At 32.8% G+C, this 16,605-nt stretch overlaps 1 protein-coding gene and 1 non-coding gene across 2 annotated transcripts in view; both read left to right on the plus strand.

Moving 5' to 3' along the window:
• Nucleotides 1–12,099, plus strand: part of LOC150097421 (bile acid-sensitive ion channel-like) — a 37,345-nt gene extending 25,246 nt beyond the window's left edge. The window contains exons 5-13 of the mRNA XM_090407563.1: nt 1,260–1,378; nt 4,292–4,464; nt 4,553–4,648; nt 6,008–6,113; nt 6,256–6,325; nt 6,473–6,524; nt 7,210–7,235; nt 9,044–9,116; nt 11,937–12,099. Of these exons, the coding sequence (XP_090263689.1) occupies nt 1,260–1,378; nt 4,292–4,464; nt 4,553–4,648; nt 6,008–6,113; nt 6,256–6,325; nt 6,473–6,524; nt 7,210–7,235; nt 9,044–9,116; nt 11,937–12,080 (859 nt within the window). The 3' untranslated portion in view covers nt 12,081–12,099. The remainder of the gene's footprint in view (nt 1–1,259; nt 1,379–4,291; nt 4,465–4,552; nt 4,649–6,007; nt 6,114–6,255; nt 6,326–6,472; nt 6,525–7,209; nt 7,236–9,043; nt 9,117–11,936) is intronic.
• A 4,435-nt stretch (nt 12,100–16,534) lies between these two features.
• Nucleotides 16,535–16,605, plus strand: TRNAG-GCC (transfer RNA glycine (anticodon GCC)). The gene has a single exon. It is a non-coding gene; the product is annotated as a tRNA-Gly (tRNA).

Genomic DNA, 16,605 nt, shown 5'->3' on the forward strand with positions numbered 1-16,605 from the left:
AACTCTAAGATTGTTCACAAATATCTATTCCCGCAGTAAGTTCTGAATCCACGACCTATTGGTAGGAGAACAGAAACGCTTTCCATTCAGCAAATGAGTCGCCATGTGTCACACAGTCCAAGAAAAAAAATATTCTGTAAATGGTAATTGTGATTTTTATCATATAAATGTATATTTTTAATTTATCAATTTAGTGGTCGGAATGGCTAGCCGTTTCCACTCGCAAGTCAGTTGTAGTGGATTCAAATCCTGCACGCAAGAATGTTTCAGAATGACCGTAGGTGGTGGAGGTGAATTGTATATCATCCAGTGAGACCTCTGTCCTGCTTAATTTCTTTAAGCAAGTACTACAGATTTCCTTTCTTGAGTGTAATTCACCTATAAGTATTCATTACTGTTTGTATTCCTTCCATACGTCAAGTATGTGTTCCAAATCTGTTCAGTAATATATATATATATATATATATATATATATATAGAGAGAGAGAGAGAGAGAGAGAGAGAGAGAAAGAGCTTTTTTTTCTTCTTGAGGGCTTACAGTGACCATCTGAAACTCCTTATCTGATTTCAATAACAAAGTTTCTGACTTAGCTAACTTTATCTCATCCACTGTACTAATTTGGAATGGGTTTATCATTTATAATCGGTTCAATCACTTAAAACAATTAGCAGCATTGCTTTATATAATATTCTTAAAATGAATTCATTAACTATATAATTTCTTCTTTTTTTAACGATTCTTTTTTCACAGAATCGTTATATAAACACAAATGTTTATACAGAACCAGAAATTCATTTTCACCATTTTGTTACTAAGAAAATGAAGCTCTGAAATTAGAAGGTTCTTGGGCTTTGAGTCAAGATCTCAAGATTACTATAGAATTCTTCGGTATGTACTAAATCTCTCATCAGAATCACTTAATATACACCGTGTGAACTGTGATTCCCAAGTTGCATCACAAAGTAACATTTCCAACAAATTCAGTAACATTTTGCTTATTCTTTATTATAAACTACCATATAAAATGTGTCTGGAATATTTCTACAAGTGCTTGATGATACAAATATTGACTGAAAATCTTGTGTACATCTCTGTTAAGAGTAATAGAGAAGATGTACACAACAGGAAACGGTACTCACTACACTTTCTAATGATGGCATTAAATACCACACTTATATAAAAGATTTAAAAAATATTGTTTTATTTAGTTGTTTCTATCATATTCCCAGAACATTAGTTATTATTATTTATATTCCAGCAAACGTTTCAAGGAAAATATAGTATCAGCTCTTGATCACGGACTCAGAAAATGTGGCACCTTATTTTCCCAACTACACACTAATGTTGAAGAAACGATCACTATCAAGCCCACAGAAGGTAAAAATAAGAATGAAAAACCTGAAATGAATTTATTTAATAAGTATAAAATTATTATTTGTAATTACAAAATTTTTATTAATAGAATATCAACAACATTTTAAAAAAATCTTAACGCAGTTCGTATTTCGAAGAACAGTAAGTACACAGGTTCAGTTTCAAGGCTTTAAAACCTTCGCTATCTGAGATATTATTTCCTCAATGCACATTTTGTTTCTCATAAAGCATTCTTCTGAGTAATCGAGGTCCAGCATATAATTCACATCTTGATTATCAGCCACAAAATATTTCACAAAATTTTGTGAATATTTCACTTCTACCGCTTTTATATTAAAGAGATGTACAATTCATTTAGTTATTAGTTAACACATCATCTTTGTCTAGTTTAGTAAAATAAAAAAAAATATATCATTTTAGATGTTCAGCAGATAACACAATTTTCTGCGGTTAAAATTCCCTGAGAATAATTTTTTTTTTCCCTGAGAAAATACTGTTTTTTTTCCAGCCCTGAGAATATGTTTGTTTGTTTTTTTCCTAAGAAAATGCTGCTTTCCTTTTGGAATCCCTGATTAGCACATTCTTCACTTACATTTAGATAAAAGTATAATTTTCCGTGATAAGTTTTGAAGAGTAAAACAACTTAAGAACAGGCGGAAACTTGACCCTGTTTTTAAATCAGTATTCGCGGTTGAATTCCCAGTTCAGATAGATCTTTATAGTCTATTATTATACAGAAACAAATCAGGTAGAGAGATCGGGTGGTATGCGGGCACAAATGCTAAATTAGTTATAAAACCTAATAACATTCTTTGATTCACATGTTTTGTTTAGCGAAGGTTAGAGATAGCTTTTCTTTTCTACTGATAATAGAATAGTCAAAAGAATAAGAAATTCGCGGAGTGAAAATAATTATCGAATAATAAAGACTGGAATATGTTTAACACTAATTTGAATATGATATTAAAATGTTTGTGAAACCGCACTTCAAGATATCTCAAGAGCGCATGGCCTAAATGGATGAAATGCATTAATTTTTCAACTATGAAGTAACAAAGCTGGCTTTATTGGGTACTTGCTCATATATGTGACGATGTGAGCACCTGGAGCACAGAGACTTGTTTTGACCCGCACTTAACAGTTGCGTATTAATCATCTGAGTCTTATTCCCTCAATTCAACCCCAAGCAACATAACTGAGTTTCTTCCTTTTTGTTTTTCTGAATTTGATTTGCATAACTGGGGATGCTTATTGGTCAATGTTGACATGCATATGAAAGGAATATGATAATGATAGATGACCGGATGTTGAGGGACTATACTGCTAAGGTGATGAAGCTATCATAGGGAATAGTTGTAACTTTGAAGAGAGCATTAACTTACAAGGATACGAAAGTCATTCTTCCTCTTTATGAGATCTTAATATGACAGCACTGATGCCAGTCTGTACTAGTCGGGTTTCAACTGGCATTCGGAAAGTTGGTGTTAAATTTAGTTAAGGATAACTTATGAAAACGCAACTAATTCGACAGAAGTGCGCACACGCGTAGGAGAAAACTTGTAGTACGTTAGTGCCATGTGTGAGATAAGATTTTTTTATTTTTTAATTTACTTTTTAGATACCCGGAAACCTCCGCTTACTAGCTGCCTATGAATCATCATGAATATACGATAGGTATGAAGTACTATTTATTACTATGAATCATATCTTTGAATTTTTACGATTCATTATGGATCCAAGTTTTAAATAATTATAATCCATGATGAATCATAAGTAGGTATCATAATATATAATTAAGCATGAAACCGTATGCCTGCATGCATGTGTGTGTGTGTGTGTGTGTGTACTTCTCGAATGGATGGGATGAATAATAATAATAATAATAATAATAATAATAATAATAATAATAAAAATACTTCACTAATACATTTTAGTGTTCAAGCGGCAATCTTTCAGGTTTTTTTTCTCAAAATCAGTAGGTAGCCGACCCTTTGTGATCATTGAGTAGTTTTATATGCAGCAGTCTCACAGCCGTTTAGTTTACCTCTATGGATGATTTGCTGACTAAACGGTTGATGAGAATGCTTGCATATTACTGCCACCAGTTTGGAAGTTCCTAACCGAAGTTGTAATAGGGAGGTGGGGAAAACAGTTCCCAGAGCCAAAGATCAGCCAACGCGAGAACCAGCTGCCGTGAGTGACTAGAATAGAATCTATAAAGACTTTTCCTCTGCCACTTGCATCACCGAAGTTACACAGACACACCAGCTGATAAACATTGAATTGCTAATTTTTTTACAAGCATTCATACATTCAAATGAAGAACTCAAGTATTGCATAGTTCTTAATTTTTAATAATGCCTGAAGGTGTGTTTCTTACTATGCAATTTTTAATTTCTTACCTATGCTTTGAATATTTCGATTTAATCAGAGAAATTAATAGAAGATTAACTTAAAACTATGATTCAGGATAATTTCGCAGGTTCATCATGAGATTAGAAAATGTTTTTTTATGAGGATACTTTTTATGTCACGTTATTTTCAAATTTCATAATGGCTGCACTTGAATAAAAAGTTTTGATTAAGCTTCTGGTGTTGTTCGAAATTACGACAGCAGCAACTAAATCCACCAGGTCAGTATTAGCTCTGATATTTCAGTGTGCTTTTCTTGCCAATTTGCCTGTTTTGGGGGATGATGGTAAAGTTTTTGCTTATATCATCGATGCTTCTGTTAGGTTAGTTCAATATACTTTGTATATAGTTCAGTTATACATGGTTTAACTAGTTAGTTTAGTTATTGATGACTTTATATAATAATAATAATAATAATAATAATAATAATAATAATAATAATAATAATAATAATAATGTAACTGGATCATTGTTTTTATTGTTTTTTCGGTCTTAAAATTCTAGTAACTGAATTTTTTCTGACGTTTGGTGTCGAGTATCTCGAACATGAATATTTCCACCACGATATGGATGTTGCCATTGCTATTGATATTCATTCACAGTTCTCCCATCCAGAACCCTTCACTCACGGGCATGTAATTTATCCTGGAAAACACTATTCTTTCATAATACAAGCGGTAAGTGACTTAATACATGCTCTAAAATAGTCAGTGTTTGCTTTTAAAATTGGTCTTTTTCATCAGCAATTCCTCGCTTCCTTTGTAGATCAAGGAACGATTGCTTCCATCCCCTTACGAAACGAACTGCACAGATTACATCGCCCAGAGAAAAACAGCAGGTTCCGGACCATTAACATTTGAGGTAATTTTGAAGTTTTCAGATTAATATATTTGGGTAGCCGGGGTTGATTATCATAATCTTAGAATGAATTGTAATCATAAACCATTTGATTTTTTCCCCAATAATGAGTACTGTTTAGCTTGCTCTTAATTTTAGATATGACGAAATAAACGATATTTTAGTGCCAACGTAGCGTTGTAGCATGCAATATGACAGATCGTTCTATTCTACTCACGGAGTAGGAGAACATGTGTAATTCTATTTTTCAGACAGTTCCAGTGTTCTCTTAGCAGGTAATTGTTTTTTTTTTTCTTGCAACAAAATTCTGCTTTTTTCAGCACACTATTGTGCTACACACAGGAGTGCATATTAATAAATAAAAGAAAACAAAATCAGGAACATCCCCTCATCCACATTTAGAAAACATGTTCAGCTATGGCTCATGAACAGGTAACAAGTGAAGGTCGGCTGAATATATAAATTTTTGTGAAGGGAGTGCAAAAGCGCGAACTTCCTTTGTGGGGGAAAGAAAAAGAGTCGTGATAGGATTTAATTTTGCAATCTGCTCACGAGCGGTTGCAAAACAATAACATATCGGTGCTATGTGGGAACAAATAATTACGGAGGAGGAAAATTTTGGTGATGTTTCATGAATAGCTTGGTAGAGGGAGAGGTTTGGAGAATGAGTTTGGATTTCAAAAGGACACCCACTACTGTAGAAAGCAATTGACGTGATCTTGTTTTTTCTGGACAGGAATTAGGAATTGTCGAAATTAGCGAAAAATAAAATAAAACTATTATTAGACTTGCCAGATTTGAGTATTATCACAGGTAAGGGAGAGATATTGAAATTATTCTTGGGAAAAACACAACAACAAAATCTCGTTGTTTTAATCTTGGGAAAAAGGCAGCTGAGAGAGAGAGAGAGAGAGAGAGAGAGAGAGAGAGAGAGAGAGAGAGAGAGAGAGAGAGAGAGAGAGAGAGAGAGAGAGCATGTAATTAAAGGCATAATGTACTGGCTTATGGCCCTTGTTGTCTTTGCTGTAATTTCATCATAACCAAGCAAGATAAAGCACTTATCAAGGTTCTTATTCCTCAAAGAATCTCTGGCTCTTCTTTCTACTAAAAATTCGTAGCTAAAGCTGGAAATTGAATGTTCTTATCCCTTTGTTCTTGTCATTTAAAACCGATTTTCATTATTATGAAAAAACAAAATTATGAAAATCTCATAAAAATGCGTCATCTAAGAACATAAAACGCGATACACTAATGTGCATAAATGTAAGTTTGTATTTACATTTCTAATAGAAAGAAACCTTTTTGATAATATTAAAAATAATTTTAAGTTCTCTTAAATTTTGTTTGACATGTTTTTTTCAGGAATGTTTGAAGACCTGTGTGGCGGATATGGTTGTGGCTACTTGCGAACATAAATGCGTTTCATCTCCATTTCTCCACCCGTATACCAATAGTCGATGTCCTGAAGGTAAAACAAAAGTGCACGTTCTATAGATATGTTAACTTACCACTTAAATAGTACAATACCAGTATGACATCACCGGATCTTCATTTTGTTTTAAAAATTACTTTCAATTTTCGGCATTCTGTTTTTCTTACTTCCATTGCAGATATTTCTAATTGCTATCCCACGCCGAAGCATTGGACAGCTTGTTCAGACAGATGCAAACCACAATGCGAGTAAGTATTTCTTCCTTTCATAAGTTCTATAAATACGCACAAAACTAATGTTTGACTTATGGACTAAGCGTGCATAACATACCAGTTACGCTTACTCTACTTAATTTTGTGCAATTCTGAGTAATAAATATTATCTGTTTATTGTAGAACTACTAAATATACGTATACCGTTAAGGATGAGCAGCAACTTTCAGGCCAGGTAAGAATATTATTATTTTTTAAAAATATTGAAATCAGATGTAATCTAATAACGGAACAAAGCAATTAGTTTAAAAATGGCAGGGCTATGAACATAATCATCATCATCACCAGCAGCAGTATTAACCTTCCACATAATTATAACTCCGTGTGTAGAGTGAAATAGTGTACTTTTATATTTCAGGGACACACTGGAGCACCGGGAGGTCGACCAATACAGTATATATAGATAGTATACACTGGCAAGAAAATACTTTCCGCGAGCATTTTTATATTATATATTATTTTTCGCTCCTTAATTATTTACTTTCATGTTTTGAAAATTGCTGTTGTTAAGTAGTATTCAATGTCAATATTTACGAATACGTTAACTTTAAAATGTGTTTTTAGAAATCCATCACAATTTAGAACATTTTAGGATTATTCAGACGTGAGGTGATAGGATGTTGTGGAAGGGAAAAAACTACAAATATACTTGTGGTTTTTTCCTTCCACAACATCTTATGAAACTTAAATGTTCATAATACAAGAAGTGAAGGTAATATTTTATTTCTAACAGTTTTTATCTTGTATTTTTCATATTACATTTGCATATTTATAACAATAATAAGCTTCAGAATGATTTGATAATTTCAAGATTTATTTAAGTAATTTAAATATGACACATTTCGTATTATTTATTACAGAGTTCTTATAGTGAAACGAAATCAGTGTAAGTACCATCATTTCTAACAGTATGAAAAGTAAAGTGTTTTACAATTTTAATTAGAATTAAAGCAGTTACTTTTTACCGGTCTTTGTGTCATACATCTGCAATAATAAAGAAATCGTATTATATTTATTTTAGATCATTTAAAATATGGTATATGAAGGCTATTAATTTTAGAGCACTGTTAGTTGGAAGCTGATATTTTCCTAGAGAAAAATCAACGATAGGCTCGCACCTGTCGTTGCTTTTCGTTACATGAGCAAAATACAACAAACGGACCTTCTCGTGTTAAGTAGGATCTCTGTTTAGGCATTTAAGAGGAAAAGAATAACTGTCTTAACTTTCTTGGCATTCTGGTCACGACCACCCAATGAATCCATATCCTTTTCTTCTGCGGAAAATGTACTCACACTGGAAAATACATCATCTGTCACATCACTACCCCTCCCGGCAATGTGCTTTTTTTATTTTTAAAGAAAGAGGATCTTAGCTAATCGAGATAGAACCATATACTCGGACCATACTAGACTCTACACAGAAATCTTTCGTATCTGCGATACCTTTTTGGCCAAAGGCTTTACTCTCTCACAAAAGTAATACCACACACTGACCATTTCCCCAAATTCAACTACCAGCCCAAAATCCATTGCCGTTCACTACAACGTTGTATCTGAGAAAAAAATCTGATAGGCTTTTAAGAAGGCACGGCACATAGCCTTCCTTCAGGCCATAAACTTAGCTGTGTTTATATGTTCGCTAAAGATCGTCTCCATCACTTAGACCCTCTTGGTCTCTACAGCATCCAATCTCCTGAAAGCGTTCGTAATTTGGACAACCAGAAAGTACCCCCAATATCTTTCTGATGGAGAAATTACATCCATTACCTGCACTATAGCCGTTATGGATTAGACCATGCCATAAATACAAATTACAGTTCCAATGAACAGATATAAATCGGAGTGATTATTTCTAGAATCTATCGCTGCATTAAAAGTTTCACCAAATATGAAGAAATTTGGCTGCCACATTTTACCAAAATGTCACAGACAATTGTTTTGAGAACTTCAGAAAGTTGTCATCACTTTATCCATAGAAGGTGCAGTTAGAGCTATAGGATCTTGCCTTGCATACTCTATTTGTTTCTTGAAAGTATGCTGCGTGCACATGCTCAGTTGTATTTCTTTGTTCACATGAAGATGTTTTAATGACCAAGGCAAAATAATAATAACAGCGTAGTAATTTATTAGTAAATATATTTAGTTAGAAATTATTATACCAACAAGTGTGTTTTCTCCATTAAAAATCAATACGAGTGGTAATCTACGTCTAATTATCCACACTATTGTAGATTAGTGATATAACTTTTGACAATTTCAGTCTTACGTTTCATATTCTTGGATTTAATTTTATTTGAATGCATTCATTTTTTGTCCTACGTTTAACAACTGGTTGATAAAAACTATTTTTCTTCGCTATTATTGGCAAAAGATTCGAAATGATGGTAATTATTCTTCTCTGGCTGAAGAGAATTCAATGAAATTTTTTATTTAGGATATTGAATTTAAAATAATTGACTCATTTCAATTTTTGTTTCAAAATGAAGCAGATACTTCGAATTTCATATCTATCAAATGATTTGTAGTGGCAAAATTAGATACAAATGAAAATTATTATGAAACGCACCACTTTATGAAAATATTATGATAATTTTCGTACTTGTTCAAAATAATTCGGTGCTAGCACTTCTCTCAAACAAGTGTTTACTTATTATATTTTGCGTTCCTAATTACTATAATGAATTTTCCTTTCAGAAAAACCTTTTCACATTTGAAATTTTACTTGAACAGAAATGTAGAAATGCATTCTTACAAGCCTAAATTTGAGGTAAGAACTCTTTATTTATTTATTTTTTTCCCGCTGACATAGTTTTTATGGATAACAGACTAATTCGTATCATGACATACTAATAACATTGAAACGAATTAAAATTCAGAAATGTATATTAGAGTTAAAATTTTCAGCTACCATCGAGGCCATCTTCGGAGGAATAATAGGTTAATTAATCTAAAATAAACAGAGTGGAACAGATTATTTAAATTTAAGTACACAAAATAAGACACATGATGTGGTTCGCATGCATTACAAACAGCGAGCTGGATATCAAATCTCATTAGTGTTGAATGGGTTACTAATTGAGAAAAACAACAGGGTGTTAGGTGTTTAACAGAATCACATCCCTAAATTTCGAAAGCCCGAAACATCTTTTCTAATTATATTCGAGGAATGAGCAGAGCATCATGGCTTTATTTTAAGTTCTACGTATCCGATGCCCTCTTAGTGTTCTTCTATGAGAAAACTACATTCCTGTTTGGCCAAGCAAGAGAGGTTATCTATTCAGTAAATCCGCCTTAAAACATGTTTTAAGAAAAATGCATGAAGGAAGATAACTTACGAACAAGAAGATTTAATCCGGTATAACAAGTCACCATCTTCTTCGATGGATTTCTTTTCAACGAGATGTCTATTGAATTCATTTTCTTAATGAGGTTCAGAACGGTGTTGTAGATTTTTATTATTCTCTTCTATGAGACGGGATGCAATAGCCACGGAAATTTAGTGTGGCTATCATGAATTAAAAATAACAAACTGTGTTGTAATAGCGATTCTGTGGAACACAGGAGGGGATTAAGACTACGCGCATTTTTTCTTTTCTGTAGATGAGAACACTGGGACGTGTCGTCAGATTGATTAAGTATGAAATACGATATAGAAAAGGAGTTATTCGATTCGATATTCTGAAGAGAGATTGAAGTAAAGGTGTACCGATATTTATAGTTTTTCTTGACATGCACACCAAATTCAAATCGTTTTCAAATGTTCAGAGGGACTTTTTGCAGCGATTCTGACATATCACTCATCGGAAGCTGTATCAAGAGAGAAAATTATTACTTGAGACATTTGAAAATTAGTTATCTTGTTTCTAACATTCTCGGCATTTTTATATGAGAGGAGGAATAAGGGGGAGATAACAATGATAGTGGATTCTATAATGATGAGTGATTTATGCAATCTAATTCTGGTCTCTTGAAAAGGCACAGAATACTATGAATGTCGAATACACTTTTCAACTGAAAGAAGGTTATTCAATCTCATTCAATATCTGTCATACTCGGATATTCATTCCATAAAACAGGCACGCTGGACAGAAGAACACACACACTCAATTAATATGTATAATATTGACCTTATAAGCTTATCTGCTTCGGTCATAATTTCACTCAATCCTTTGATAAGATATTCAAGCATTTCTGGAAAAATAAGTCTAATTTTGTTTTAATTAAAAGAATTAAAATATCTCCAAAATATGAGATGCTACTTCATCTAACAGCTAATTCAATTTGGTCATTATTATTACTACTAATAGTCTCTTGAAATACGTTAATAAGTAGATTTATCTCTATCAGATACAATGATTTCTTTTATACCGAATAAGCCATTGTATTTTATTTGGAGATATCCTGTTTAAGAAAGAAGAGAGATTTAAATTCGAATAGATATATTTGATTTTTATTTATATAAAATGGGCGCAGCTTCAAAACACGTAATTCTAGTGGTGTCATACGAAAAGTGTGTAGAACTTTCTCGGTGCTAAAAATAAGTCCATAATTGGAACATGCTTAACTGCATAAGCGTAGCCTTTAAATGGACATTTTTTTCTCAATAAGAGGACGACTAGAGATAACAATATCTGTCTTTTAAGCGAACGATTATTTTATGATTAGAATATAGGATTAGAACAGAAGATCTAATTAGAATAGTTCATTATTTTCTCTGATGAGGAAGTGAGATTTTTTTTATTAGAGTGTGGTTAGGAAAACAAGGAGTTCAGATGACTCGAGTAAATAATTTAGAATTAGAAGAAGCAGGCTGATGGTTAATGTATACGAAAAGTCTTTCATGTGACTAGTTAATGGGAAGTGCTTTTCTAGATGACCTCGATATGAAGCCGAAAATCCAGCTGCTAATAAACATTCTGTTATAATGCTTATAATATAATAATTTTCATAAATAAAAATCGATAACCCTTTCAGTTATTTCACTATATAGACATTTCCTACCAATCTGAATACGAAACCTTTATTTCTGTAGAAGTTTAGAATAAAAATTAAAAAAAAAAGAATAAAGCATGCATTCCTTATTCAAAACCAAAGAAATGCAAGATAGGAATAGTTGCCATAAATGAGAAAGCGAAACAGGCCTTTCACTTTTCATGAAACTGGCTAACTCATTCTCGAATAAAAGCTCTTATAAGAGGTTTTTCACACGGGAGTGTGAATCACCTTTTATAATTGCCGAAGTCTTACGTGGGACTCGAATCTAGATCTTTCCAATGGAAAGACAAATGTTGACAGGTATTCGTGACTACTACACTTCGGAAGATTTCCATAAAGAAAGTCTGGAAGATGATACAATTCTGAATTTGCATCACTCACTGAATTTCAAAATTGTTTTAAAGAGAAACTTCAGAAAAAGATTCTAATGTAAAAATAATTCCCCATAGCAATTTTCTTATGTTTTGTAGTATAATTAAAATACTGCATTCAATAACAATAAAGGTATATTATTAAAATCCGTTTAACAATATTTTAAACGTTTTGTTTTGTTTTGTTTCTTTGCTAACTTCAATATTTGGTGTGTTTTTAGAGTGTCGAAGTGTTCAGTTATTTGGGCGGATACATTGGAATATGGTTGGGAGTATCACTGGTTGCCATCTGCGACTTTATAGAAAGTGCTGTGCTTATTGTAACGTACGTCTGCCGTCGATCCAAAGACTATCAAATTAACTGAGTTTGAATGGAAGTGAACACTCGGTTCTCATGAAACCTTCAAGAGCTCGAGGAATAAATTTCACATCCTAAAAACACTAGGATTGCTTTTGTATACATACGTTTTCATGATTTCCACTTTTCCTGTATTTAAAATATAATTTGCATTGCTTTTGAATTAAGTGTATGCCTTTTATACTGTTTAAATTAGTGATCAAAATAAAGGAGCTGCTACCTTAATAAAGAACAGAAATATTAATAAGATATTTTTGCACTATATGAATTCAATAATTCTGTCTAAATAGAAATTATTGGCAATTCAATACACATGCTATCACCTGGTAAGGGAAACTATCACCTTCTCATATATATATCTGTAGATTTGTGTTTTCACGAGGCGGGTTTTTCGGATTTGAAGGAGAAAAACTCCGAGTTTCCGGGAGAAAATCCTCCAACTTCATATGAGACCGGTGAATTCACCATCTGTTTGCAAAGACCTGATAAAGTTTCCTTACCTCATAGACGGGATTTGAACCGAGTCTTTCCAACAAAGGGCTCTCCTAAACTAACTGACCTGCGGAAGCTCCGACAGGAATGGTAGTCACTCACAAATTCAACTGAAAATGTTTTCTGGATAATTTTTAAATCCAGATTTGATACCAAAACATATTTTAATCTATTTTAAACAGTATTTCAAACTACTAAGTGGACGGATTAAAATGGAATGAAATGGGTTTTACTGTGTAATAATATTCAGTATTAAAGAATATTTTACCTAACCGTGAATATGGATTATAGTTTTCTGAATAACAAAACTAGATTGAAATAAATTATCTCCATCTAGATTGACTGAATGTATATAAGTAGAGGAATAACAAAAAATTTAAAATAGAGTAAGTTATCATTGTTATTGCCCTATTCTACGAAACATAAATCAGTACAGCTTAAATTTTAATTAAATTTTATATTAGATATTGCGAAATCTGAAAAGCAGTCTTGACCTATATTTACATGTTCATTTGTGAAATTTCAAAAGAAAGAGTTTCATGTTTTGCCACTTTGAGCAAAATAGCTAAATTATATTTGTTTACATTACTATCGAAGTAGCTAAAGACACAAAGAATCAGTTTTAGGAACTACATATTGCTGATTTGCACTGGTCTGTGAACAACATGCAATATCTAAAAGGAAAAAAAAGTGATTTCTTCCTCATTCCTTTTGGGTTATATCTCTTAAACGAATTCACAAATTAATTGAATACCTCCAAAACTTAAGAGCTAGCATATTTCTAGAAATCCAAAATTAGCATTTTTTTTGGCTTTCAAATAAACCAGACAAATAAACAAAATTAATTTTCATTTTTTTTTTTACTCAAATACCAATTACTGAACTTATTTATATATTCAGTAAGTGTGGTAATTCATATATCGGTAATTTATTCCAATTACTGAATTAATTTATTATTAAGTCAGTAAGTAAATACTGCTACTGATTTAATAAATATATTTGTTTGATCATCGAAATTAAAAATACGAATCTATTCTAGTGCCCTCTATATTTGTATAGAGGGCACCAGAATATGTATGGCGGACAGCACGGCTTTGCAAAAGATAGATCCTCTTTTAGTAGTTTAGTCACATTTTTGCAAAGCCAAATGACAGAATATTGCAGGGAAAACTATTGCAATAAGTTGGAACAAATGGGAATAGACATGCAGCTGGTGGAATGTACAGGAGGCGGCTGTCTTACAGACATCCAAGAGTAGTATATCGTGGAGTAGAGTGATGTTAACTAGTTGAGGGACTCAGGATTCTGTACTAGGACCGCTACTATTTAATTTGTATATCAATGATATAGGGATATATTTGGTTGGTTATTGGTTTTTCCCTTTCAGTCGTTTCCGACTAGGTGACTTTTAGGTATTGCCCACAAAGTGTTCCTGGCGAAGTTTTTACAGGGTAGTTCACCATTGTTTTCCCCAACCCCCCCAATTTTATCCGAGCTCGGGACCTGCATATGGCTGCAACGTATTCATGACTATAATCCATGTGTGTTCTCGGGATCGGTTTGCCTGTTCTGGGGAACGAAAAACTCGAGTTTCCGGGTGAAAAAACCTATTACCTCCATATGAGACTAGTTAACTCACTTTTAATCGAAAGATACCAGATAAAGTTTCCTAATGTCACTGATGGAATCGAACCCAGGTCTTTCCGACCAAAGGGCTTCATCTATATGGACTGAATCTACGGAGAATCTAGGGAAATATTTAAGGGTGGAGATATTCAGTTGTTTTCTGATGCAGAACTGGCGAAGGAAATAGTTAATAAAAAGGATGTAGGCATTCTGCAGCATGAAATATTAAAAGTGAAAACAAAAATCTGTGCATCTCAAAGTCATACGCTGTCATTAGTCATTGATAATTAATTCAAGTGTACTTACGAATAAACAAACTTTGACTATGTTAATTATTGATAATACTTCTCTCTCATAACACTTGAATGTATTTGAACGCATTTAAAGCAAAATTAAAGGATTAAAAGTTATAGATAATTCCTAATATGAGCCTTTGTCGTTATTGATTACAATTATCAATTTACTCATATACGCTATTAAAAATATTAAATACATCAGGCAGCTCTATTTAAAAAAAAAGATGACTATTACAATTTTATTCTATCTAAAAATGAACCAAATTTGCGCCAAAATTGAATTGAATAATTGAATATAGCATATATTTTTAGTAATGATTACTTTTATCATTCTTTGTCTAAAGCTAAGAAGAAATGTAGGAAAATTTGTGCCATTTATATATATATATATATATATATATATATATATATATATATATATATATATATATATATATATATATATATATATATATACAGGGTGTTCGGGATAAATTTGACAGTTTCGTAAGGAAAAAGAAAATCTTCTTTCTATCTATTAAATTTAATGAATTGACAAAAAAACATTACAGGCAGAGTTAATTACAATACTATCAACAAGATTTACTCAAAATAACCACCATTAGCATCGATCACAGCTTCAATTCTGCTTCGGAACCTCGAACAAGCTGATGCTACAGTCTCCCTGGGAAGGGCCGCAAAAACTGTTTTAATTTTATCCATTAACTGGGCTTTTGTATTACTGGAAGTGCGATTGGTGTCTTTTTCAACTGCGCCCCATACAAAATAATCCATGGGGTTAAGGTCTGGGGAGTTTGGAGGCCAAACATTTGGACTGGTGAAGTCGTAGAAATTTTCAGACAACCATTTTTGACTTTTCCCAGAGGTGTGGCAAGGGGCCGAATCCTGCTGCCATACATACGGCCTACCATTGGCTACCCTTGTTATCCAGGGCTTGACTACAGTTAGCAACTCCACGAACAAAGCCCGAATTCCAATGCCAGGGTTCTTCAACACCTGTTCCTGCAGATTTGCGAGGAATTCTGCTGTACGAACGCAATCAGATCGTCTGCTAGGGATCTTTCTTCTTGCTACATCCTCGTAGTCACCATTGCAAGTCTCTAGTTCATGCCTGATTGTTTTTACTGTATTCAGGGAGCATTGGGCAGCAGTCGTAATATCCTTATTTTGATGGCGGGCACGAATCATCATGATACAAGTTATTCTCTTCCATGATTCAGGTGGGTTCCAGCTATCCATCCTTTCTGACATCTTGTATATGAATGAAGAAGGGTCCAAACTTTTAAATGAAGAGAAGTGTGTGTTAAAACATGTAACTTACGGAAAAATATAATTAATTATAAATATGTCAAATTTATCCCGAACACCCTGTATATATATATATATATATATATATATATATATATATATATATATATATATATATATATATATATATATATATATATATATATATATATATATATAATATACACTCGTATAACAGACAGAAAGGTGTATTCGTAAGCATTATATATATATTAGCTTTGCTGGTAAAGAACACCCAAAGACAAACTAAATGACCTCAGTCTGTTTATTTAAAAAATCATTTGATTAGTTTATTTTGATTGCAAAAATTTAAAAAGTACATATTCTTAATGTATGTTAAGCCATATTTAAATACCAGACTTTATTAAAAAGGAGCACTTTTCTTATAGTCATCGTTATACAGAAAGTTTCATTTTATTTTATTAATTCCCATTTATTGTGATAGATTCACTATGTTCACTACTTTAAAATCTCCCGTCAGCTTGCTACTAAGACCTCTGTCTCATTAGCCAATGAAATCACTATTGATAAATACTGTGTAAAAATGCCTAATATATATTGCACACTAATCTCTAAGATGACTTATGAGAACTCAATAATGCTCACGAGATGGAGCCACCATGAGAGGGTAGTGATCGAAAGTACTGGGGCATAACGAAGTATTCATAAATATGCTTTAACAGACGCACCAATTTTAGGGCATGAGATTTAAGAACTACATAAACGACTACGAAGCATGGCATCGGTGGTTCAATGGTAGAATACTCGCCTGCCACGCGGGTGGTCCGGGTTCGATTCCCGGCCGATGCA

Source organism: Typopeltis vanoorti, chromosome 17 (genome assembly GCF_054136105.1).
Source record: "Typopeltis vanoorti isolate ZY-2024b chromosome 17, IOZ_Tvanoo_1.0, whole genome shotgun sequence".
In the NCBI taxonomy this organism is placed as follows: domain Eukaryota; kingdom Metazoa; phylum Arthropoda; class Arachnida; order Uropygi; family Thelyphonidae; genus Typopeltis; species Typopeltis vanoorti.